The sequence below is a fragment of the Gopherus evgoodei genome, chromosome 1, assembly GCF_007399415.2.
Source record: "Gopherus evgoodei ecotype Sinaloan lineage chromosome 1, rGopEvg1_v1.p, whole genome shotgun sequence".
NCBI lineage: Eukaryota > Metazoa > Chordata > Testudines > Testudinidae > Gopherus > Gopherus evgoodei.
In genome coordinates this window covers 6,195,714-6,221,713 of record NC_044322.1, presented here as the reverse complement: position 1 = coordinate 6,221,713, position 26,000 = coordinate 6,195,714, and the positions used below count along the sequence as shown (strand labels likewise).

The 26,000-nt window shown below is 53.7% G+C and overlaps 2 protein-coding genes across 2 annotated transcripts in view; one reads left to right on the top strand and one right to left on the bottom strand.

Moving 5' to 3' along the window:
• Positions 1 to 22,024, bottom strand: part of P4HA3 (prolyl 4-hydroxylase subunit alpha 3) — a 37,798-nt gene extending 15,774 nt beyond the window's left edge. Inside the window, exons 1-5 of the mRNA XM_030556919.1 lie at positions 21,846 to 22,024; positions 8,679 to 8,821; positions 7,797 to 8,020; positions 3,392 to 3,541; positions 1,492 to 1,543 (exon numbers count right to left, since the gene is read on the bottom strand). Of these exons, the coding sequence (XP_030412779.1) occupies positions 1,492 to 1,543; positions 3,392 to 3,541; positions 7,797 to 8,020; positions 8,679 to 8,821; positions 21,846 to 22,024 (748 nt within the window). The remainder of the gene's footprint in view (positions 1 to 1,491; positions 1,544 to 3,391; positions 3,542 to 7,796; positions 8,021 to 8,678; positions 8,822 to 21,845) is intronic.
• Positions 22,025 to 22,854: 830 nt separating this feature from the next.
• LOC115645744 lies at positions 22,855 to 24,107 on the top strand. The gene is made up of 2 exons (XM_030550803.1): positions 22,855 to 23,429; positions 24,004 to 24,107. Exons 1-2 carry the CDS (start codon positions 22,895 to 22,897, stop codon positions 24,069 to 24,071), a joined length of 603 nt encoding a protein of 200 aa, XP_030406663.1. The 5' UTR covers positions 22,855 to 22,894; the 3' UTR covers positions 24,072 to 24,107.
• The last annotated feature ends 1,893 nt before the right edge of the window (positions 24,108 to 26,000 follow it).

Here is a 26,000-nt window from a genome sequence, read left to right as displayed (position 1 = left end):
TTACCAAGAACTGTGGTAGATTCTCCATCACTTGCAGCCTTCAAGTCATGACTGGCTGTCTTTCTTAAAGGCACATGCTAGCTCAGACATAAGTTATGGGCTTAACCCAGGAATGACTGGGTTTTGTTCTCTGGTCTGTGCTATGCAGGAGATCAGATTAGATAAGTGTTCTCAAATGTTTTGTGTTGGTGACCCTTTCACACAGCAAGCCTCCGAGCGCGACCTCCCTTATAAATTAAAAACACATTTTTTGATATTGAACACTATTTCAAATACTGGAGTGGAGTGGGGCTGCGGGTGGAGCTGGGTGGGAGGGGCTCGGCCTCTCCGCCATGAATGGGGCTGACAGGCGGATCCTCACCATGTGTGGGGCTGACAGATCACCACCCTCCACATAGTAACCATGTGACCCGCAGTTTGAGAACCCCTGGATTCGATGATCACAAAAGTCCCTTCTGTCATAGACTCATAGACTTTAAGGTCAGAAGGGACCATTATGATCATCTAGTCTGACCTCCTGCACAATGCAGGCCACAGAATCTCACCCACCCACTCCTGTATCAAACCTGTGTCTGAGCTATTGAAGTCCTCAAATCATGGTTCAAAGACTTCCTTAATTAAAATCTAGAATCCACAGTCACTAAGGGATTTCCTGATTGTCACCAGTCCCATGCTGCATCCCATGGCCAAACTGAATTTCATGGGGAGTGTGAGGACAGAACACAGATCCTTCTGCTCTAAAAGCCACACCCTGGACCACTTGACCTAAAGTGGGACATCTATCACCTGACCTGATATGATACCACGTAGCAGTTCTAATTCTAGCCAGCAGAGGTCAGTGGTGCACATACACAGTGGTCAGTTGGTTATGAAGTTTACTCACTCAGGTAACAATTTTCAGGCACTTAGAAAAGCGTGTAACAACTAGAGACACATGAGAGTCAGACCAATAAATCCTTAGGCCTGATCTGCAGCCTGAGTTAAGGTCCCTTTGTGCCACTCTAGTGGTGCAAAGAGAATGAATGCTGCCTTCATCAGGCAGCGAAGGATTGCCTGGGGACCGGGCCAGAACCTGGACCGTACACTGCAGCCAGGCTGGTGTGACAGAACAGTGCAGCCAGCCTACATTAAAGCAACCCTGGGGCTGCTCTAACTTGCACCTGGAGCCAGTTTGGCTCTGGCTACCCAAGAATTGGGGGAGGGGTGAATTGCCTCCCCCCACTTCAGCTGTGGTGAGCATGAGCTCAGCGCAGCTGGTCTATAAACCTGGCACTCATTTAGCTCAGCAGTTTAGGAGTTTTACAGCCTGCCGTGTAGGAAAGAGCGGCTCTCCTGGACCCACCCTTTCCAGCCCTTCTCCCTGTACTTCCTTGCCAGCCTGTTATGTATTGCACAGCATGGGGAAAGGGCTCCATGGGCCACAGCTGGAGAACCCCTAGTTTCCCCAGAGTGAAGGGAAAAGTCACTGATTTCCCACTGACAATCACATACCATAGTGAAGAAACTCTCTGGAGAGGCTTAAGGCATGAGAAACATTTCCTGCCTAGGAGAGAGAGAGAGAGAGAGAGGAAACATGGATGTCCCTGGTACAATGGGTGTCCCATATTCATGTGCTCAAGCCAGGACCCGCTACCCTCTGCTCCTATTCGGCTCCCACCATGCACCAGAGAAATGGGCCCAAACCTCAGGCACAAACAAAGCCAGATCAGCTGCAGGAGTCACTGGCGTCGTCAGTCCCTGACCCACATGCACCAGGGGCTGCGTACAAGCGCGCTCCGAGTCCTGATTCTGATCTGAGCGTCACGGCTCAGGCTGATTCAGAGTCGTAACGGCGATGACTCTGAACCGAAGCACCACTGAAATCAATGGGGGGCCGCTGGCTTCATCGGGCTTTGGCTCGGGTTTGGCGTGCGCACGCTCCCGGTGCCCTAGGCAGGGTGGGAAAGACACTTCCCCTAAGGATCCCACTAGCTTTGATGAGCGATTGGGCACCATTAGAAGCTGCCCAGTAAAGGCTGGCACAAGGGTGTTCAGGCCACATCCCCTCTCCAGCCAGCACCACCCACTTCTGGAGCAGTGCGGCTTGGCTGTGGGTCCAGCCAGAAAGCAGGCCATGCTCACACCTTGCATCATCACCACAGGGTGCCATCACTGGGGGCCCAAGCCCTGCATCACACCAGCTTCTCCGGGCCTGAATCAAGCTCAGCAGCGTAGACAGCCAAGCGGCTGCTAGCGGTACCTGGAAGTGGGGTGAGGGAGGGAGGCTGCCCCTGGACAGAGGATTTGAGGCTGAGTCATTCTGGCTGGCCAGGATGAGATTCTCTCAATGCTAGGAGCTTGCCGCTGGACATTCAGTCAATTGCAGTCACTGGAGCAGGACCAAGGAGGGATCTGGGGAGTTAGTGGCTTAGAGGATCAAAGACAGCATCCAGGCTGGCTGCAGGGGCAGGTAGGATGCCAGCAGAAGGGGCTTCCTTCCACGCACCGTAACACGCTGCTCAGTCAGCAAGAGGCGCCTGAGCAAAACAGCCGCAGCCGCGGAGCAGGCGGGGAAATGAATGAGATGAAACAAGAGTTTTGTTATTGGAGGAAATGGAGGGAGGGGAGTTGGCCGGCAGACAAAGGGCACAAGCTCTGGCTGGCTGGAGGGTAGCTTGTTACTGAGTGGGATGAGAGGCTCCTGGGGGGCCAGTGTGGGTGGGGAGATGAACTTGTAACTGATGCACAAATAAGCAAAGCCCCCGGAGATGGGTCTGTGCTGCAGCGTTCAACTCCGCTGTGGCACATGAACCCCGCGCAGTCTGGGGAGAGCAGATTCGGCTGTCATGTCACCCCACTACAAAGATAGGAGCCAGCTGCAATCTGGGTTTGGAAACCCAGCCAAATCCCTGAGGGCCAGGCTGCTGGTGCAAAATGTCCTGCTACTGGGGCAGTCAGCCCTAGGGGGTTGGGTGGGGTCAGCCCAGCATAGGGGGATCTCCTGGGCATACAGCCAGCATAGTGGTTCCTACAGGACCTTCTCCCATGTGCTGGTATAGAGGGTGTGGCCAGGAAAAAGGAGGTGTGGCCAGCATGTCTTGGTGATCACTGACTTGTGCCCACATGCCCTAGGGTTAGTAGACCACAGAGGTGGTTTAAAGACCTGGCTGACCAGGTCCCCCCGTCCCCAGTCTGTGCGATCCCTAATCACAGCCCGGGAGCTGGGCCCAGGTGTTTGCATCTGGGGTGTCAGTTCAGGTCTCGTTTCCATATGCACCCAGTGGAGAGCCCCTCACATTACCCAACAGAAACAGCACGACCGGCTTTGGCTGCCAACCGCCCATGTTCCTAGCTCAGCGTGATCTGGAACGCAGCCCTGCCGGGCAGGTGAAGGTTGGCCCCATGAACTCGCCTGGAAATAGGAAAAAGCCAGATAGTCCAGTGCATCCTCTAGGCTGCCCTCGTCCTCTGTGTTCCACTCCCCATAGGAGACGCGGAAGAGGCTGACGGCTTCCTCCAGCCACGCAATGGAATGGTAGTAATCCGCCCTGTCGTACGCCACCTGCAGGGGATCAGACGAGTTGCCGCAACCACCTGGAGGGCTGGAGCGGGGCATGGGGCAGTGGGGCGGGGAGGAGGGGAAGGAAAAACGTCTGTGGGCTGTGTTATAATACAACTTGGCCTCAGGGCTGCAGCTTAGCACAGTTCAAACAGAAAGCAGTGGGCCAAATGTGTCCCTGGTCTGACTCCCTGCTAGCTATCTTATTGTAATTTGTTCTCCCTTTGCGATCTGGGCCCCGTTGTGCAAGGTGCTGTACAGACCCAGGGTAAGAGGCAGCCCGTGTCCTGTAGAGCTTGCAATCTACATAGACAAGACAGACAAAGGACGTATTGTTACTTCCTGAGAGGCAGCATGGCCTAGTGAATAGACCACGGGGCTGGGACTCATAGGTGCCGACTCCGTGGGTGCTCCGGGGCTGGAGCACCCATGGGGAAAAATTGGTGGAGGCTCTGCACCCACTGACAGCTCCCAGCTCCGCCCCATCCCAGCTGACCTCCACCTCCACTCCACCTCCACCTCTTCCCTTGAGCATGCTGAGTGCCTGCTTTTTCCCCCTGGCTCCCAGTGCTTGCCGCCGCCAAACAGCTGTTTGGCGGCGGCAAGCATGGGGAGGAGGGGGAACACAGAGCACTGGGGGGGAGAAGCAGGGCAAGGGTGTGGATTTGGGGAGGGGTCCAATAGGGGCAGGGAGGAGGCGGAGTTGGGGCAGGGACTTTCGGAAAGGGGTTGGAATGGAGGTGGGGCAGGGTGAAGTCAGTGCAGGGCAGGGGCGGGGGCGCTCGAGCCACCACCGGCACCGGGAAAAGTTGATGCCTATGCCGGGACTCAGGAGAGCTGACTTTTATTTGCCGCTCTGCCGCTGGCCTGTTATGCAAGTCACTTCACTGCTCTGTGCCTTGGTTTCTCCAGGTATAAAATGGGGTTGATGCTGCTGCTCTCCTTTGCAAAGCACTTTGAGATCTGCTGAGGAAGAGTGCTGGATAAGGATTAGGATTTCTCCATATTTCATACATGCCTTTTGTACATAGAGAAACCGGGAGGTTAAGTGACTTGTAGCCCAGCTGCGACCTGGACCACATATCCTGAGTACCTGGTTAGTGCCTTATCCACATGACCAGCCTTCTCTCCCTGGTGATGGATTTGCCTGTCCCTGAGCATCTTAGCACCACTGCTTGCAACGGGGCTAGTGGCTGAGTCAGACATACAGAGTGGGACCCCAAGTAATGTCGTTGCCTGTGAGGGTGGGCATAGCTCATGTTCCATTGCTGCTGGGGCTGATCCAGTCAGTGATAATTGCAAGAAGTGAGCTTTCCATCCAGGTGAAGGACTAGCAGAGGCTAAGCATGGATTGCTGTAAATTCAGCTACAGTGGAACAGCTGTAGTGCTTCAGAGTAGACACCACCTATGCTCACAGGAGGGGTTCTCCGGCTGACGCAGGTAATCCACCTCCCTGGGAGGCAGTATTAGCTCTATTGCAGTATTGTGTTAGCTCTGCCAATGACTTGCTGTGTATCCTTGGGCTGGTCACTTAATTTCTCTATGACTCACCTGCATCCTTTGTAAATGGGGACAAATGATACTTAACCTAATTCCCAAGGGTGTTATTATTAATTTGTATTTTCATAGGGTGTAGGAGCCCCAGTCATAGCCCAAGACCCCGTTGTTCCAGATGTTGTACAAACACAGGCCAAAAAGTCAATCACTGCTCCAAAGAGCTCACAACCTAAGTATAAGTCAAGAAGAGACAATGGGTAAATGCAGACGGCCTTGGGAATACACAGAAACAATGAGACAGTACAGGCCAGCATGACAGGCAGCAGTCTCAGCACATCCACAGTCTATCTATTTTCAGGATGTGGGGCTTAAGTAATTGATCATAAAGCACTTTGTAATGGCTGAACGATCGCCTGTGTGCCCTAGATCTACTGCAGGGAATGTGGAGTTCTCCTAAATGATGAGGAAAAAAGAAATCAGGAAATCTGAGTTACATCTTTGCTGCCCCAGCCCTTCCCTTCCTCTAGCCACAGGCAATGAAAACCCTGTTCTCCAGGCTATAACTGAACTCCCAGAATGTTGTAATTAATCACAGACAGAGGTTGGTACCAGACATCTCCTTGCCTAGTGTGACTGCATGAAACAGGATCGCAGCACTTGCTGTCACTGTCTGCCAGGAATATCTACGAGATGAGTTAGAAAGGGTCTCGCAATATTTGAGGAAAGAAATATCCAGTGTAATTTCTTATCACTGTAACTTCATAATTTCCCCCAAATGGTCAAGGTCACATGCATCTGAAGAAGTGGAGGTTTTTTACCCATGAAAGCTTATGCCCAAATAAATCTGTTAGTCTCTAAGGTGCCACCGGACTCCTCGTTGTTTTTGTGGATACAGACTAACACGGCTACCACTCTGATACTTGTGCACTTTACAACATCCAGGAACTGTTACCCTTGCAAGTCTGATTGTCCCCATTTCACAGCTGGACAGACAGAGGTACAGTGGGGTGAAATGCCTCACCTGAGTTCACATGGCAGGGCTGGGAACAGAACTCAGGTCTCCTGATACTGCAGCTGATGCTTCCTCAGGGTGAAGAAATTCTGGGCTAAACTGGAGAGAGTCCCAGCTGTTTCTGACAGAGGCATTCAGAACTCGCTTCCCGCTTGCGTGCCTGAGTTCGGGGCCCCCAGCTCCATCTGGGGGAGCTCAGATGGGACCTAGCTTAGCCATCACAGCTGGGACTGGGGCTCCCTGGGCAGCCTGTGCTGCTGTAGTTGATTCAAAGGGTGATACTTGCTCCGGATGAACGGGCCCCATGAAGGCGGCGTGCGCTGGGTCCGGCAGGCCCTGTATTTAAATCGCACATGGAGGCTTTTGTAGCAAAGCGAGCTTTGCATTTGTGACAGCACGACATGAACCCGGCGGTGGCAGAGCATCGTATCTGGCCTGGTACACTGACGAGGGATGTAGCCCCCTTATGTTAGGCTAGCTTCTGCTAATGCTGCATCTCCTGGTACCAGGCCCTGCTCCTCAGCAGGGTGTACTCCAGGGGGACTTCCACCATTCGTCTTGGATTCCTGACAGTGCTGCTGTGTGCCTGCTGGAGGCTCAGGGCTTTTCCCAGTGCGGGGGAGAGGGCGGCTGATATGGGTCTTAGGCCCCCTCACCACGAGGCTCTTCCCCCTGCTGTTCCTCTTCCCCCTGAGGTCCCTCCCTGGCCAGGCCAAAAGCCAGAGCCAGGCAGTAGCAAGAACCACCCAGGGAGCTATGGGGAGCCCCAGAGTCCTGGACTCTCCACCTGGTCTGGGCGACTTGCCCCAGAGGGTGGAGACACAGGGCAGGGGCTGCTCTTGGGCACCTCAGCTCCCAGCCCAGGGCAGGTGGAGGGTCTGGGGCTCCCCACAACTGCCCAGGCTCCCTGGGCAGCTCCAGCTTCCGGCCTAGCCAAGGGCCGGAGTCACTGCATGTGGCTCGTTTTCACACCCTAACTGCTCAGCATGCAGCCCGGTCACTGCGGAGTGAGCTGGGGAAACAATTGTGCGGGGAGATGGGTTTAGCACAGACTGGATTAGAACGAGTCGATCAAGGGGCACTGAGTGGAGGCTGTGGACTAGCTACCAGTCATTTCACTGGTGTCTTCTGTGCCTGAAAAGACGAGGGGCCTACACATAACATGTACTCATGGTGTCCTAGGCTGGGTTAGTGCATGTGACCATGTCTCCCCATAGTGGCTGGCCCCAGTGGTGACAAACTTTGCCAATTACAGTGGAAGGAAGCTCTTTAGGGCTTGTGCTGAGGGTCCTGAGTTCAATCCCCCCAGCTGCCAGCACAGCTAATGCTCTAGTTTCTTACACGCACAATTAAACTGACCACTGAATTTGTGGCCAGGAAGCAAATTTCCTCCAGGGCCTATTGACAATGAGCCTGAGGAGAGGAAATTTCATCCTGCGTTGGCTGCCCTGAGGTGGGATCGGGTGGGCAAGTCTTGTCCCATCAGCTGAGGGGGGCAGGGCATTGATGGACCTGGGCGCTCTTACTAACCCACAGGGACTTCAGGCCACTGCAGTCAGCAGCCCCACCAGCCTTCATGATACATGCAACCCATGTTAACGCAGCCTGGCTCTTTGTACCCCTCTAGTGGCTGGAGTTCCTCCCTGCAGATGGCTCTCTAGGAGATGCTTTTACGTACAGGTTGAGTGACAGCCTGGTAACCCCTTTGCCCGTGTCCCTACAGTGCTGACCCTATGGCTCCCCCTCACCTTGCCGATGAGGAAGCAGTCATCAGCGGAGAGTGGGAAGAGCTGCCCCGGGGTGTAGATGTCGGGGAGGTGGGTGCCACTGGCTCTCTGGAACACGCCTTTCGCCAGCCCCTTCACACTCAGAGCATAGACGTCCTGCAGCCTCATCAGTGCCCGTGCTGCTCCCTCCAAGTCCTCGAACTCGGGCAGGTCTTTCTCCACCTGCGTGTAGCCGTTCTTGAGAGCTGTAATGTCAGTGGGGGGGGGGAGAGAGGATCAGCTGGGCTACGAAGAACAGAATACCAGTGCCCAGCTAAGCGCTTCCATTGGCTGGAGCTAAGGAGGGATTCATGAAGAAGGCGCTTGCCTTGAAACACTATCTGAGCAAACGGGACCTTCCCCTTGTTTGTCCATCCAGGGATACCCAGCCTGCCCGGACTTGTGCCCCTTGCTCTCACTCCTATCCAGCCCCAGAACTGACTCTCTCCTATTGTCTGCTGCTATTCCCTTCCCATTTCCTCTCCTCACCTTATTCTCCTTCCTGGCCATTACCTTCCAATTTCCCCTCCCCTCTCATTCCCCACCACCCCCTTGTCTACTTCCTTCCCCTCCCGCTTTCAATCCCTCCTTTGAGCATCCCCCTCATTCCCTCTATATGGAAGTGATGGATCCAGGCCAGGTGACACCAGCTTAGCATCTCTCTCCAACCCCCAGCTTCTCTGGACACACGGTGGGAGATTCACAAAGGCATGTAGGTGCCTAACTCTCATGGGGATCAATGGGAATTAGGCGCTCAAATGCTTCTGTGAATCCCACCCACTGCGCTTGTCCGCTGATTCAAAGCAGGTCAAGTGCTGGGGATACGTGGCAGCCGGGGGTTCGGCATAGCCCCCTGTCCAGTACCTTGGGTGTTCTCACTGGCCTCCAGGCTGTGCACCACGTTCAGCCAATCGGACTGCAGCCTCTTGATCAGCGTGTAGGCGAGTAATGGGTTCGCTGCAGAGCCCCCGGCTCCTAGGTGCAAATCCTGCACCTTGTTGTAAAACCTGGAAGGCATGAGCAGGGCAATCCCTCATAGACACTGGAACCAGCCAGCGCGGCCCATTGCAGCAGGTTGGGCGGTGGGCTGGGGAAACTCCTCAGCAATGAGATATAGAAAGACTGGGGGATGGCGGTTCGGGGGAAGCGCCATCAGTTGAAACTAGACAGGACAAAGCAGGGGTCAGGTTGGCTGGTCCTGCTTCCTCAGCTGGAGGAAGGGTGGGGCTCTGATGGATCTGGGTAGCTCTCGTATGATAACACGAACAGAGCGGCTTTTACTAAGCCCTGGAGAACATAGAGTGTAGCGGGAATGAGCAGGACGGGCCTAAGCTAACATCTTGAATGACTTTCATTCCCCCAGCTCCCCTCTGCTTGAGTTCAGATCAAACCCACTCAGAAATGCAAGGGGTAGAAGGGGTCACTGCCTGCTGTTCACATGAGCTTGTGGTGCCTGGTACTTTGTCTTTTCCATGGGCATATCAGCAGTTGCAATGGCCTGCTCCATTGTCTGGCTCATAGATACCCAAGCCCCAGATCCCTGCTTTGACTCCAGCTTAGATTTTCTGTTGTGCTCAGCTGAGCAGGGGAGAAAGCTGTAAAATGGTGCCTAGAGCGTGACTCATTCCAGATGTTACTCATGTGACCAGTTCCCATAAAAAGGTATTTTCCATTGACCTCATTATTAGACTCCTGAGCTCAAATCCAGATCCTGAGATTGTCTCCCTGCAGTAAATGCCTCTGTGTGAGGAGTCACATGGCCCTGACTCCTCCATAAACAATGATGACTGGAGGGTGTCACCTAGCCAGTCAGAGGGGCCAGAATGAACCCCTCAGGTCTGCACATCATTCAGGTTTGGGCTGGTACAAAATCTGAACCTGGAACTGGGTATATTACAAATGGCCCCTATCATTCTAATGAGATGAACCAAAGCCCCAGAGCCAAACTCCCTTTGTGGTTGAAATCTAGATCCATACCTTGCGCCCGTCTCCGGTCAAATGCAAAGGATACTCCTGAGGGAATTCTGTGCCAAAAATTAAAAATTCTGTGCACAATATTTTAAAATTCTGCAATGTTCTGCAAATTTTGTCAGATAACTGTAGAGGCTTCAGCCTGACAGTGGGGAGCACAGGCCACTGGCTGCACAGAGGTGGGAAATCACTGTGCAGCTCCCCTCCCCAGGACATGGACTCACCGATGAGGCTTCACCCAATTCTGACACAGCACAAGGACCAGGTGCACCAGGAGGGGAAAGGCAGGCTCAGCAAGGCAGGATCCAAGTGTGGAGGGGCTTAGTGTGAGGGGATCCAGGTGTGGGTTGAGAGGGTTCTGTATGAGCCAATCTGGGTGCAGGTGGCTCAGTGGGGGATCTGGGTGTAGGGGGGAAATCTGGATGCACAGCAGCTTGTTGGAGGGTTCTGGTGCAATGGTAGGGGAGGTCCAGGTGAAGGTAGTTGGGGCTCAGCGGGGGGAGTCTGGGTATGGGCGGGATAGAGCTCAGAAGAGGAGTCTGGGTGTGGAGGGCTCAGTGGGGGAGTTCAGATGCTGGAGGAGTGGGGCTCAGTGGGATGGGGATCCAGATTCAGCTGGTTGGGGCTCTGTAGGGTGGGGATCCGTGTGGCTCATTGGGGTGGTCCAGGTGCAGGGGGAGTGGGGCTCATCAAGGGGAGTTCTGGGTGCGAGAGCAGTGAGGCTTGGTGAGAGGGTCTGAGTATGAGGGCATCTGGCTGCACGGGGGTAGGGGGGATGGGGGAGCAGCTCCCTGTACAGTGATTCCTCCTCCTGCAGCTGAGGAGCGATGGGTGCAGAAAGCAAGGGTGGGGGAGAGGAGGGGAAGTTTGCAGAGCTTTCTGCAGATGGGGGAGAAATCTGAGGGTGGGTCTGGCACGGCCCCAGATGCTGTGCAGGGGAAGAGGAAGTCCCGTCCTCTCCAACCCAGTTGGGACTAGCAGCTGAGCTTGGTGCAATGTAGGAACCACCAGCCAGGTCTTCCCCAGCCCTGCACCCTGCCCCACAGTGATTTACCTCTCTGCTGGCTGATCTGGACTCCTGAAACATACTCCTGGGGAGGGTGGTATGATCACTCTTGGGGCTTCTCTTTGCTTCCCCATCAGAAAGTCATTTTTCTGTGGGGAAGCAAAGAAATCTGCTGGAGACATAAATTCTGCATGTGCACAGTGGCGCAGAATTCACCCAGGAGTAAAATGAGCAACACATATTTCACCTACTCAGATCTCTCTCTTACTATTTTTATTGCAGTAGTTCCTTGCAGCCCCAGTGAAGATCAGCACTTCATTAGCTAGGCCAGTGGTCCCCAAACTTTTCACACTGTGCCTCTCATACCTCTGTCGGTGCCCTGTCCCCACAAGTCACCAACAGGAGCCGGGGCCGGGAGTGGACCTGAGGCCAGAGGCCAAGGCTGGGGGCAGGGCTGGGGCTGGGGCCGGGACCACAGCTATGAATCAGGGGCCGAAACTGGGGCTGCAGATGAAGGCAAGGCCGAGGCTGGGAGCAGAGCTGCAGCTTGGAGCCAGGGTGGTGGCGGAGCAGAGCTGGGGGTGGAGTGGGCCGGGATGGCACTCCCTCCCCACCCTCTTTGGGGGCTGGCCCATGCCCCACCATGCCCTACACTTTGGGGGCCACTGAGCTAGACATTATACTTACACAAAGTAAGACAGTACACAGAAAGAGCCGGGTTGTGGTGACCAAAGAATAAATGTGATACTTTCAAGATCTATTTATGGACAATTTATAATGAGAAGAGAAACCTGTAGAAAAATATTCATTGTGAGTGAACTGCTGAGCTAATCGCTACACTACATTGCTTACACACTGCAGGGGTAGGTGCCACAGAAGTCAGAGAGGGAAAGATCCATGAAAGCCCTGGGTTCTAAAGACAACAGGAATGTATTTAAAATGACACAAGTGCGTGGCTGATCAAACACTTCCTAGGCAGATACCTCTGGCAATGTCTACAAGACTCATCTTGTACGGAAGCCAGCTGGTTAGAGTATCTTTTATTGCATCTGTGTTTTCCCTGTGTGGAAGGTAGCCACAGATCTAACACAAGGAAGCAACAGTCCAAAGAAATAACAGAGGAAAGGCATATTCCCTGGTCCCTCATTGTAAGTTTAGCCCCTATAAGGACTGTGTTGAAATTAAGTACAGACCTCAAGATCTGGTCCATATTGCTAATTTTTGTTCCAGGGCCTGGCTCTCCTCTCAATGTCCATGAAGTCACTCCTGATTTCGGCCAATGCAGTTCAGCAAGGTACCTACGCACACGCCCGACTTAAGCCAGTGAGTAGTTAGGGCCACTGGAGTTGGTGGGAATGTTCTTGTGGTTAAAGGTACCTTGCTGAATCAGGCTCTTAGGGCTTGTCTACACGGAGCAGCAATGCGGACTGTGGGGTCTAAGTTCTAAAGTGCATTCACACCCCTGTGGCTCCCACTGCTGCTCCGTGTACACTGGCCTTCATGCTTTTCAATCCGATGAGAATTATAACCCATCAGACAGTAATAACTACCCTGGAATTAGTTCTCTGTCTGGAGATGAACCAGTTCTGCTCTGTCTTCTGGGCTTTGAGCTGCCTATTTACAACTGCTTGCAATCCTGAGGCCCAGCGTCCATTGGCCTCCCAGTGAAGCACCACAATCCACACATCATTATTCATTTGTATTTAAGGCAGGGGGTTTCCCAAGAGCATAAATGACACAGGTGTCTAACTCCCATTGAGTTCCAGTGGGACCTGCCACCTCCACGCAGAGCTGCCAAGGTATTTTGGTGCCTAACTCTCTTAGCCTCCCTGGAGAATCCCAGCCTAAGTCCTTCCATGGGTAAAACTCCCTTTGATGCCAATGAGCCAGATTTTGACTCCCTCACTCCCGCTGGTGGGAAGTTACTCCGCTGAAGTGTGGGAGTTTTGCAGGCTCCACTTTGGTCCAATGAAAATAGCATCTAGGGCTCAGGCTACCACCCTCACCCAATGCCAAGAAGCACTGGCAGCACCCAGGAGTAAGTGCTACTCAGCGTGAGTGAATGCTGCAGGATCAGGCCTGAAGGACGGCCTGGGGGATGACCTCAGACAGAAGCTCCATCCACGGAAGGGCTGAGTTAAGACCTTGGGATCTGGCCCAATAGCTGGATCTAGTCTGCTTACGGGGGTCCCTAGATCCAAGGTGGAAAGGACAGCCCAGGTCGCTGGATTCATCCCACTGGAGCCATGGGACAGATGCGAACTCCCATTGAAATACCTTTGAGGACCTGGCCCTCGGATACTGCAGTGATGAGTGCGTGACAAGAAGTTGCACAGACCTGAACAGAGCTTCATTTCGACCCGTTCCTTAGTCACACGACGCAGTTTACTCCTTGAGGTTTAATATGGTCCCAACAGGCCCCTTTCCCCCACCCCCATTAGCTCTAACAGCTCAGAACCAGTCCTTCCAGCCCTCCCATTTTTAACACCAGCCCTTCCCTGGGCATGTCACCCTGAGATTTCACAGACAAGCTGCAATTTCCCGAGGTTCAGGAAGAACCCTGCCCCTACTCACAGTGGAACATGGCCCACTGCACGCCGGGCTCAGGGGTGACCGTCCTGACCTCCCCACAGCAGGAGCATGCTACTCACCTGGAAGCCTGTTTCACTCTGACCTTAGCAAATGGCACTGACGTAAGCAGTGGGCTTATTTGTAGGGCCTTACCAAATTCATGGTCCATTTTCATCAATTTCACAGCCACAAGATTTTAAAAATTGTAAATTTAGCGATTTCAGCTATTTAAATCTGAAATTTCATGGTGTTGTAATTGTAGGGGTCTTGACCCGAAAAGGAGTTTTGTGTGTGTGTGTGTGTGTGTTGCAAGGTTATTGGGGTTGGGGGCTGCAATATTGCCACCCTTACTTCTGCGCTGCTGCTGGCAACAGCGCTGCCTTCAGAGCTGGGTGGCCAGAAGCGGCAGCTGCTGGCTGGGATCCCAGCCCTGAAGGCAGAACTGCCACCAGCAGCTGCGTAGAAGTAAGAGTGGCATGGTATGATATGGGATCCCAGTTCTGAAGGCAGAGTTGCCACCAGCAGCAGTGCAGAAGTAAGGGTGGCATGGTATGGTATGGGATCCCAGCTCTGAAGGCAGCACAGAAATAAGGTTGGCAATACCATGACCCCTCTAAAATAATCTTGTGATCCCCCTGCAACTCCCTTTTGGGTCAGGACCCCCAATTTGAGAGTCACTGGTCTCCGCCGTGAAATCTGTATAGTATGGGATAAAAGCACACAAAAGACCAGATTTCATGGTCCATGATGCATTTTTCATGGTTGTGAATTTAGTAGGGCCCTACTTATTTGTATGTGTAATGCGCCGTGGCATTACATTGTGACCATTAGTCAGAGAGCCCCCAGAGGCCCCATTGTGCTGTGTAGCCCTAGAAGCAGACATGGCCCTTGCCCCAGAGAGCTTCTAGACTAAGCAGTGAGACTTCAGCAGGCCTCGAATCCAGACACCAAATGTGCAACCCCTCACCTCGTTTTACTCACCTTCACTGTTAGCAGCACAGATCAGCCCTTCAACCAGAGCTAGCGATGACACCAAGCACCTCCCCCTCTTCTGAGGTCATCGAAGGCCTTGCTAGGCTGGAGGTTTGCCCCAGTGCCGGCCACCATTGCAACCCCAGCGTAGAAAGGCAAAGTTGCTATGACTGTCATTTGCACTGATGTGTCGAAGTCCAGGAGCTCATAGTGGTGCAAATCATGTCTACCCATGGGGTTTGCACTAGTGCAGTTACACCAGTGGCTGGCTCTCAATGACTGAAAGCCCCCGTGTAGACAAGACCTAAGTGTTACTTAAAGTCAATTAATCTATGCTGATTTACACCAGCTGAGGATCTGAACATGAGCTCCCAAGGTGGCGCTGAGGCCCAAAGGGCTAATGCAATCCTCAGGATTTGGCAGTGTCCCAGTTGTGGGAGCCACACTTCAAGAAGGATTTTGATAAATTAGAAAGGTTCAGAGAAGAGCTGTGAGAAGGATTAGAAGATTGGAAAGCAAACACATAAGGAGTCAGTAGTGATACATCCAAGGAGCTGACTGTGATCACTGTCTAGAAGTAGCTACACGGGGAATAGAAATTTGATAATAGAAGGCCCTTCTTCGATCTAGCAGACAAAGACATAACAAGAGCCGAAGGCTGGAAGCTGAAGTGAGGCAAATTTCATCTAGAAAGAGAGCCCAAAAGAAATTAACATTGAGGGTAATTCACCATTGTCACAACTTCCCAAGGATGGTGGTGGATTCTCCATCATCGGCCATTTGCAAATGAAGATAGGATGGCTCTGCTCTGGGAATTATTTTGGGGGCGTTCCATGGCTTGTATTATGCAGGGGGTCAGACTAGATGATCACAATGGTCCGTTCTGGCTTTGGAATCTATGACTCACAGAATCCATTCAGCTTCCCAACTCTCATGATTTGATCACCCGTCTCACACTATGTGGGGTCTGTCTCAAAGCCCCAGCTCCCGGGATCATGAGAGATGCTTTTTATCTGAATGTAACTTTCTAGCTCTCATGGTATCAGAGCAAAGCTTGAAAACACGTCTGCTAAAGGCTCAAATGAAATGACCCAAAATGTGTTGTTTTTAGTCTTGTGATTATTTTTTGGGGGGAGGAGGACAGGCTGATTCATGAGTTTTGAATGATTGGGGTTGGCAATAATGGAGCTGGGAAAATCTCCAGGAGCGCAGGAATAGTCTGTCTCTGACAGTGGCCAACATCAGATTCTCAAGGAAGGGGTAAAAACCCCACAGCAGAAGCAGCTGTGGGACAATTTGCCTCATGTCTCGGCTTATGCGCAGAAACATGAGGTTTAATATCCCTCCCACCACATTTCTGTAAGCATGAGTTAGGATAACGCTAGATATTCGTGTTATCCCCCTGCCTGGGGCTGCAGATCTGACCCTGCTGCCAACCTGACCGCATCCCGCTTTGTTATTTCACATGTTAGAGCAATAATTCTGAGTCATGTTTGTTATTGGTGGAAAAGCAGTTGCATTTGGGGGCCAGGTCCCACAGCCGTGCATATGACCCGCTCCATGTCTGTTCCAAATAATGCCACAAGGTTCATCGGTAATGAAATACATCATTCCTGAAATGTGCTTTTGTTTCCAGCCATTTTACAATGCTCCATGCAGGAAACCGCAGAACGGCTGAATGCTGCATTGTTGGGATCGGAGGCTTTCCACCACAAAGCCTCAGGCTGACAGGCTGATGTGGGATGGGGGACTCTGTAGTTAGCAAAGAATGGAAAGGATTATTGCACAATGCTCAGACTCTGGGTTTGCTGGGCAAAGATTTCTTCTGCACTACGGATGACTTGGGAAGTTTCTCCTCTCGCTTATACCAGTTTTACATCGGTGTAACTCCAGTGACTTCATTGGAGTCATTCTGCATTTACACCAGAGCAAACGAGACCCAGGTAGGTCCTTTGGCACAGCTTCACCCCTGATTGCAATGGCATGGCCCTGCTTGCACCAAGAATAGGCTTGGACCTTTGCATGTCACACACAGTAGCAATGAGCAATGCAAGTGCTCTGCTGCTGACTCCTGTCCTGCCCAGCTGGGTCTGTGCAGATGCATGATAAGACTGAGCAACAACCACCACAGCTGTGACATCTAGTTTATCCAGTTAGCCTGGTAGGCCACCTACACACACACACACACAATTCCTGGTGCATGTGCACACACACAGGCACACAATCCCTGATGCACGTGTCACACACACACACAGGGTCACTCATATGCAGACCCCTACATATGCATGCTGCACACACACTGATACTAGTGCCTAGACATCCTCATTCACTTGCACAAACACAAAAGCAGGTACACATTCACCTATGTACTGACTGGCACACTTACACGGGACACTCATAGGTATGCATGTACTGTACATACAGACACAAACACACTTAACACTGTCAGCCCGGAGGATATGAATCTCAAACCCTGTGTAAGGTAGAACAAGGCCTACCCCTTTAGCCCAATTAACAGCCGACACAAATTAAAATTCCAGTACTGGGCTTGGTGAGGACCCCAACTGCACCTGGGAGAGCTGGGTAGACACTGACAGACACATGCTAGCTGGATTAGAGTGAGCACGCAGAAATAGTGTGGCTGTTGCAGCATAGTGGCCTGGGCTTGCCGGCCGAGCACAAGCCCACTCAACCTCTTGGGTCTGTATTCTGGTGCTGTCCAAGCTGCTATTTTCACTTACTCCTGGGGAGGGGTTCTGTGGGACTGCGCACCTGCAGAAAATGCCCCCTGCCGAATTTCTGCGTTTTCCTGCAGAAAATGGCAGGGAAGCCGCATGGGGGGGGCGGGGGAAGACCATGTGCATGGGTTTTTTGAGTGAACTGTCCCCCAAACAGAGGTGAGGCATGGGGGGGCACACGGGGTTACGTGCCACTGCCTCCCCAGCATCCCTTCCTCATTTCTGCAAGCGCAGAGCTGCCCAGCTGAAGGAGGCTGTGTCTCCCTCCGCTGACTCTGCAGCTGAACGCTGCCTCCTGGGTCTCAGTGCGTTGTGCTCCCCTTCTGTGTGTTGGGAGCCTTCCTGTCTTCTGTGCAGCAGAGAGTGCCCGTGGTGGGGGCTGGGTAAGGGGCGTGGGGGAAATGAGGGAAGAGGGGTAGGGGGTGGGGGAAGAGGCAGTGGAGACGGAAGGGGGGTGGAACAGGGCAGGGGAGGGGAATGTGGGAGTGAGGGGAGAGGGATGGAGAAAAAAAGGGGTTGGGGAACCACAGGGGGAAATGGGAGCCCGGCATGTGGTGTCCCCTCAGCAGCAGCTGGGGCTCTCCTATTAAGGAGGCCCGTTGACCCCTCATCCTGACAAGCCCGACCCCCCTACACCTGGACCCCTCTGACAAGCCCCTCACACCCCACCCCACTGAGCCCCAACAAGCTGCAACTGGACCTCCACCCCCATAAAGCCCCACCCCCCAGCACCCAGACCCCTCCAGCCCTGCACACCCAGACCCCCCTGCCAAGCCCCATCTCCCCACACCCAGACCCGCCCTCTGAGCCCAACCACCATCACCTGGATCCCTTGCAGAGTCCCATTGCTCCTGCACCTGGAACCCCACAAGCCCCTGTGTATCCAGATCTCTCACTGAGCCGCCCGCACCCAGATGGCCCCACACAGAAACCTCACCCCCCACACCTGGATTCTCCCCCCTCACTAAGCTCCTTCACACTTGGATCCTGCTGGGATAAGCCTGCCCAGCCACACCTGGTGCTCAGGGCCCTGGGGTGTTTCTGGGGCAGGTCCGGCCCTTGCACCATGTCAGGGTCAGGTGCAGCCTCACTGCTGAGTCCCTGTATTGGGGGCTGAAATATTTCAGCCTGATTACAGTCCTGGGCTTAACACCAGGGTATTTGTGTCAAATTGAACAGCCTGTGACAGACAGGAGGTGAGAGGACCTAATGGTCCCTTCCAGGCTTCAGCTCTATGAACACACACACACACACACACACACACACACACACACACACACACACACACACACGTATCATACACACACAATCCTCGGCACACACACACACACTCACTTGCGCACACACATGTATTATACACGCACGGTCCTGGGAGCACACACTCACTTGCGCACATGTATTATACACACATGGTCCTGGGAGCACACACACAGTCACTCACACACATATATTGTTACACACACATTCCTGGGTGCAGACATTCACTCACTCGCACACATGTAGTATACACACACGGTCCTGGGCACACACACTCACTCACACACATGTATTATACACACACGGTCCTGGGTGCAGACACTCACTCACTCGCACACATGTATTGTTACTCACACACGGTCCTGGGAGCACACACTCACTCACTTGCACACATGTATTATACACACACGGTCTTGGGCACACACTCACTCACTCGCACACATGTATTACACACGCACAGTCCTAGGCGCACACACTCACTCACTTGCACACATGTATTGTTACACACACACGGTCATGGGCATGTGTAGAACTGATGAATGAAATTGTTTTTAATTGTTCACTTTATTAATATAACTTCATAAGTAAAGTTTTATGAATGAAACAACATTCATTCATAAAACCAGTTACCCCAATAACTGGCTAATTGACAGTTAAGATGCTTGTTAAGGGCCACAGTTGTTCGGCCTGCTGCCTTTGTAAATTTCACTATCAATCCAATTCCTGCTTAAATCACTGAGACTTGCACTGTTTCAGTATTGTAACTTCTGCTCACCATTCATTACACTTGCCTACATGTAACTTCTGTTCACTGTTTGCCACCCACTACACTTGTCTATATTGTAACTTCTGTTCACTGTTTGCCATATTATTATTCAAACCCCATTTTAAAACGCTCTCTCCATTTTGTGAAAGCTTCCTCCAACCTTCATTTTTGCAACCCCTGCTATAATCTCGTTAGTTTAGGTTAAATGTGTGAATGAGGTATGTATGGATGATGGAATCAACCTCCAGCCCCAGCCTGTCCTGATGAAATAGAGTTCAAACATCAACGGCTGAAGATGCAGACAAGAGCCCTACCAAAGTAAGAAGAGTCCACCCTAAAAAGAAACGAACAAAGGTACAATAGAAGGAAGATCAAAGCCAGGTCCGAGGCTGAAAGTCACCTCTGCAATTGACGGGTGATCAATCACCAAACCCAGAAGCAGCGTGACACAGCAAGATCTATGGACTCTGGATTCAAACTAAAGCCTGCAAAAAAGATGGGTGCAGGAGTGGAGACTTTCTGGCGCCCTAGGCAGAATTCGGGGTGTGGCATTTTGCGCGCTCCCCATAGGGCACGCGGGAGCTTCCGGTTCCACTCCCACTGCGCTGCCGAAGAAGGACCCTCCGCCGAAATGCCGCAGGTGACCGTGGTAGTCACTGAGCTGCTCAATTGCCTGCCACTGTTTTCCACGGCACATCGGCAGAAGGTCCTTCTTCGGTGACGCGATGGGAGCGGAACCGGAAGCTCCCACGTGCCCCATGGGGAGCGCACAAAATGCCACCCCCCGAATCCTGGAGCCCTAGGCAACCGCCTAGGATCGCCTAATGGAAGCACCGGCTCTGGATGGGTGAGATGGAAGACTCTGGAGGGTAACATTCTGCTGCCAACATGGAAGGGCATCGGTACATGTCCAACGGAGACCCAGCCCTTCCTTTTGCCCGGTTGTCCTGGCCAGTTAGCAGCCACAAGCTACGAACCCAAGCTGCAAACTCAAGCCACAGACTCAAGCTATGTTCAGCAGCTGCAGAACATCTGATGGATGCGTATGTGTATGTATAAGTATTAGGTATTAGTTATTGATCATAAATCTAATTGTGTTATCATAATAAATGTGACATCTTTGTCTTGCCCCCTAAAATGATCCTGTGTAGTTTTGTCTGCATAACACACGCACACTCACTCACTCACACACATGTATTGACATGCACACGGTCCTGGGCACACTCACTCACACATGTATTGTTACATGCACATGGTCTTGGACTTGTACATATGTATTGTTACATACACACAGAGTCCTGGGTGCACACACTCACTCACTCGCACACATATATTGTTACACACACACAGTCCTGGGCTCACACACTCACTCACTAACACACATGTATTGTTACACACACACACAGTCCTGGGCTCACACACTCACTCACTAACACACATGTATTGTTACACACACACACAGTCCTGAGCATGCACACTCACTCATTCACACACATATTGTTACACACACACGGTCCTGGGCGCACACACTCACACACCTGTATTGTTACACATACACACACGGTCCTGGGCGCACACACTCGCACACCTGTACTGTTACACACACACACAGTCCTGGGCGCACACACTCACACATTTATTGTTACACACACACACACACACACACACACACACACACACACACACAGAGTCCTGGGCACGCATACTTCATTCACACCCACTCACATGCCCTCCCTGCCTGGGAACCCTCAGACTGTGAGCAGGACCATCCTTCTCAAGTGTCTGGAAGGGACCTGGCACATAGCGGCTGCTACTGCAAACCAGCATTATTACTAATAGCAAGCACAGCTGCACCCATCCCTTCACTCCCCGCACACGCCCTTTGCTAGCACATCCCTGGCTGGCGCCTCCTGTGTTTGGTTTGCTCACTTAGCAGCCCTAGGTGAGACAGAACCACGATTCTCCAAAGCCCATCTCCTGTGGCACCCGGGACACTCTCTCTTCTGCCTCTTATCGGTTTGTTTAAAACTCGCCTCTCCTGCTGCTCTAGGCGCTTGCACACCGATGAACAGAGACGCAAACCCAAATGCAAAATGCTCTCTGGTTCCTCGCTAATCAGGATCACCAACGAGCCCAAGGGAGTTAGGTGCCTGCATTCAGTGGGAGTTGGGCTTTGGAAAATCCCAGCCCCATTGCTCTTTGGGGCAGACACCGTCTTTCATTCTGTTTGTACAGCCCCTAGCACGATGGGGTCCCGCTCCAGGCCTGGGGCCCTCCGGGATCCGAGTGAGCCACCTTCTTAAATACAGGGGCTCCGAGGCGCCTCTGGATCAGCTGTCCTGCCACTGAGGCTAATGGGGCTGCATAGGAGCGATAGGGATGGGGTGGGCAGGCAGGGAGGGTCCCTTCTGCAAGGAGAGGGATTGTGCCCAGCCACGTGCTTTAACCAGGGGGCAGAGGGGACCCCACCGGGGGCAGGTGACCACTGGGAAAGTTCATGGCTCCGTGTCCTGGCTGCCTCCCTCCCCGAGCCCTGCCCCTCCCGTGTCCGAATGGCCGGGCTGATCCAGACTTTGCTGGGAGCCGGGTCCCGCGGCAGAGCCTGGCTGCAGGCTGCAGAATCCGGCGCTGGATCAGGCTGCGGACCCCGTGGGATGTGGGGGTGTCTGGATCGGGGGGGGGGGGCAGGGAAAGCGGAAGGGTCCAAGGTGCCCCAGCTCGGGCCCCTCTGCGGGGCCCAGCCTCATTACCTCCGCAGGTCCTGCAGCCGGTGGGTCTCCGCCTCCAGGTAGGCTGCCAGGTGCCGCAGCAGCCGGGTCTCGGTGGCCAGCGCCTGCCGGACGGTGAGCATGGAGGTGAAGGTCTCGCCCTGCGCCCGGCGCAGGCAGCCCAGCCACAGACCCAGCGCAGCCACGTCCACCAGGCGCATCGCTCCGGCGCTGCTGGGGGAGCGCCGGGGAAAGCTCCGCTCCGACTGACCCTCCGGCTTCCCTGTGCGGGGCCCCGGCTCCGGGATCTTCCCCTTCCAGCGCCCGAGCAGCGGCGCGTTCGCCCCCAGCCGGCAGAACCGGAGCCCGGCTCCGGGCGCTCCGCCTTGGCCAGTGGCAGGGACCGGCACCGGGGGAGGAGAAGAGACAAATGCGAAGCGGAGAGGAAACTTCCCGCGTGGGCCGCGGGCTCCGGGGCTGCTCTGGGCCAGCAGCTGGCAGCTGTAACTGACAAAGGGGGGAGCTTAGGCAGGATCAGATCACTGGCCCCATGACTCGAGCCAACTTCTAGCTAATGGGGCAGGAGGCAGCTCTCCCGGGGGAGGGATTTATTCTCCCACCGGCTGAGCGCTTCATGTGGCTTCCACCGGAGCAGAGAAATGAACATACAAGTAGCGGGTGACGTGCGGTTCCAGGCAGGCAGCTTACCTGATCTCAGTGATCCCTGCTGGCTTCTGCCTGGCAGCACAGACCAGGGGTGGTCTACACTTCCTCCTCAGACGCATTAGGTCGAATTTATAATGTGTGTGTGTCTACACTACAGAGCACTTTCCTAGAACCTAAAGGGCTCTAAAAATCGACTCCTGTACTCCACCCGGAGGAGAGGAGTAGCGCTAGAGTCGACTTCCCAGGTCGAAATATGGGTAGTGTAGACACAGCACAGTGTAATTGGGCGTTTTGGCCTCCGGGAGGTGTCCCAGAATGCTCCAGTGTGACCTCTCTGGACAGCACTTTCAACTCCACTGCACTTCAGCCAGGTACACAAGAAACGCCCCCAGGAGCTTTTGAATTTCATTTCCTGTTTGAGCAGCATGGAGAGCTCACCACCACAGCTGACCATGGCTGCCCAGGTACGCAAACGTGCGCCAGCGTTTAGCACACAGGAGACACTGGATCTGATTGCCATGTGGGGAGAAGAGCTTGGGCAGACAGATGTCTTTGCCAAAATCGCACAGCGCATGGGGGAAAAAGGCTACACCAGGGACGCACAGCAGTGCCGGGTGAAAATAGGGGCACTCAGGCACGCTTACCTGAAGACAAGGATGGCAAATAGTCGCCCTGGTGCTCAGCCACAGACATGCCGCTTCTATGAGCAGCTGCATGCGATTCTAGACAGGGACTCCATCAGTTTCCCAATATTAGTCGTGGATAGCACCTACGGCAGCATTTATGTGGAGGACTTTATTGATGAGGAGGACTTTCTTGATGAGGAAGAGGAAGAGAATGTGCAGCAGTCAAGCGGAGGATCCATTCTCCCCAAAAACCAGGACCGTTTCCTAACTCTGGAGCCAATCCTCTCCCAGGACCCACTGCTGCAGGGCTGTGATGGCGGGGAAGGCACCTCTGGTGAGTACATGCTTGTAATAACACTACAGGGGTTAAATGCAATCAGGCTGCCTGGGGGGGGGGGCGGGCATTAGGGCGATTTGCCCCAGGACCTGGGCCCCACGGGGGCCCCCACAAGAATATAGTATTCTATAGTGTTGCAACTTTTTTTTATGGAAGAGGCCCCCAAAATTGCTTTGTCCCAGGCCCCCTGATTCCTCTGGGCGGCCCTGAATGCAATTGTGGTTAATGGTTAATTGGAGGTAAACAATTGGGATACAGTGATGGCCAGTCCAGCCATGCAAAGGATGCTCCCCAGAAAACCCTGTTCATGTGCCAGGACTTTCCACACCAAAAAATGTCCCTGGATGTGTCCTCACACCACCTACCCTTTCTTGTGTGCTAACCAGGCCTGCCTGCAAACCGAAATCTGCTGCCCAGAGCTCTGCCATGTGTTGTACCTTACTGGCAGGCGCTTCTTTTAGAAGACAAAATTTGGCCAGGTTACCTGGGGGGATGTACTTCCTGCTGTGAATTGTTTCATTCATTGCAACAGTTAACCTTTCTTTTCAACAATGTATGTTTTCCCTTGCAGCTGCAACATTGTCTCTGGCGGGTGCTTCCTCCACTCCAGCACAAAGGCTGTCTCAGATTAGAAGGTGAAAAATGCGGACAAGGGAAGCAGGGCCGGATCTAGGTTTTTTGCCGCCCAAAGCAAAAAAAAATTTGACTACACCCCCCACCCCACCCCTGAGCTCTCCCCCCTACCCCACCCGCACTGCTTGCAGCCCCAGAGCTGGGCTTTCCCTCCCACCCCACTCTCATCGCCTGCTGCCCGAGCACTGGGCTCTCTCCCCCACTCCACCCACATCCCCTGCCGCCCCAGCCCTGGGCTCCTCCCTACCAGTGCTGACTCCATCCACTCCCCCCTCGCCTCCAGCCGGTCAGGCGGTGGTAGGGTCAGGGTAAGCAGCGGGGCTCCCGGGCTGCACCTCAGCCCAGGGTCCCTCCAGCCAGGGCTCCTGCCTCCAGGACTGGCCAGGACCTGGGAGGGCAGAGCCAGGGGACCACCCCGGCAGGGGGCTGAGGAGCCGGGGCAGGGTAGCCCCAAAGGGAGCGAACTCTGGAGAGTGGGATGCGGGACCCGCATGGCAGCGCCCCACCTTCTATGGCCCTGCTGCTGCTTCTGGCCACCCTGCCACTGCTTCTGGCAGCCCTACTCCAGCCCCTGGGCAGCTCGGGCTGCTTCACCCAGCCCTGGCTGTGGTGCTGTGGGGGTGTCCGCCCTGCGGCATCTGCAGGCAGCTCCATGTGCCCTGAGGGGCAGCTCCTAGCCCAAGTGTCCCCCACTCAGAACCTGCCTGGTCCAGCCACAAGGTGTGGCACTGCTCCTCTGTGGCATGAACCACAGCGGCCCCAGGGCACCCCCCGTGCTGCTGCTGCCAGGGCTGGCTCTAGGCTTTTGCTGCCTGGAGCAAAAAAAAAAAAAAAAATAGGCGGCCAGAATGCCGCCCTTGAAAATGTGCCTCTCCAAGCACATGCTTGGTTTGCTGGTGTCTAGAGCCGGCCCTGGAGGGAACACACATTCTGTGATTTGATGCATTCCTCTGAGGCTGACAGGGCCCAGTTGAGTGCATGGAGGCTTACAGGGTCAGAGAAGATGAAAGCATGCAGGGAACAAGAGTGTAACATGCAAGAGGCGATGTTGTGGCTTACGCAGGAGCAAACAGACCTATTGAGGCATCTGGTTGAGGTGCAGGAAAGGCAGCTGGACCTTAGAGTCCCGCTGCACCCAGTGATGAACCAGCCGCCCTCCTCCACAAGTTCCATACCCTCCTCTCCCTGACGTCCTAGAATGCGGTGGGGGTGGAAGCTCCCTTATCCCTTGCACTCAACTCCAGGGGATGGTTCATGGAGCAGAAAGCTCTCATTCCCACAGCTTTGATTGCTAGACAGTGCAATGGTAATAAGTGACGTGTCCTGGCCCCTCCCTGCTGTGTTATCAGGCCCTTTGACCCTGGTTATCATTGCTCTTCAGTGCTGTCTTTGGTCACTGTTTGTTAGCATAATAAAAATGCATGAACTGAGGACAAGAGGCTCTTTATTCACTGTGCGCACTGTGCTTGGTGGGGGTTTAGTTTACAGGGCAGTACATGCGAAGAAGGGGGCAGGCTGGTGAGGAACAACACACCGAACTGTCACATCAGGGCTGGATCATTCATGAAGTGGGTTTCCAAAGCCTTTCGGAGACGCATGCACCTCGATGTGCTCTAACTGTTGCCCTGATGTCTGACTGTTCAGAATTGGCAGCCAGGCAATCTGCCTCAACCTCCCACCCTGCCAGAAACCAGAGCTGTAAGTAGCTAGTTTTGCACCTAAGGCAAGAATATAACATTGTGCCCCCCCCGCAGCCCTCCCGAAACACCCCCCCCCACAGCGCCACCCACCCCACGGAAACAACCCTTCCCCAGCGCTGCTTGCCACATGGAAACAAACCCTCCTTCCCCAGTGCTGCCCTGCTGAAACAGCTGTGGGCCGAAAAGGAAGGTTTGGGGCAAGGGGAAAGAAACAGCAAGCATAGGGTGACCAGAT

Coding starts and splice junctions, on each gene's coding strand:
- LOC115645744 (XM_030550803.1), top strand. CDS start 22,895: ATGGAGAGCTCACCACCACAGCTGACCATGGCTGCCCAGGTACGCAAA. Junction 23,430..24,003: donor TGGCGGGGAAGGCACCTCTG/GTGAGTACATGC, acceptor TTTCCCTTGCAG/CTGCAACATTGTCTCTGGCG.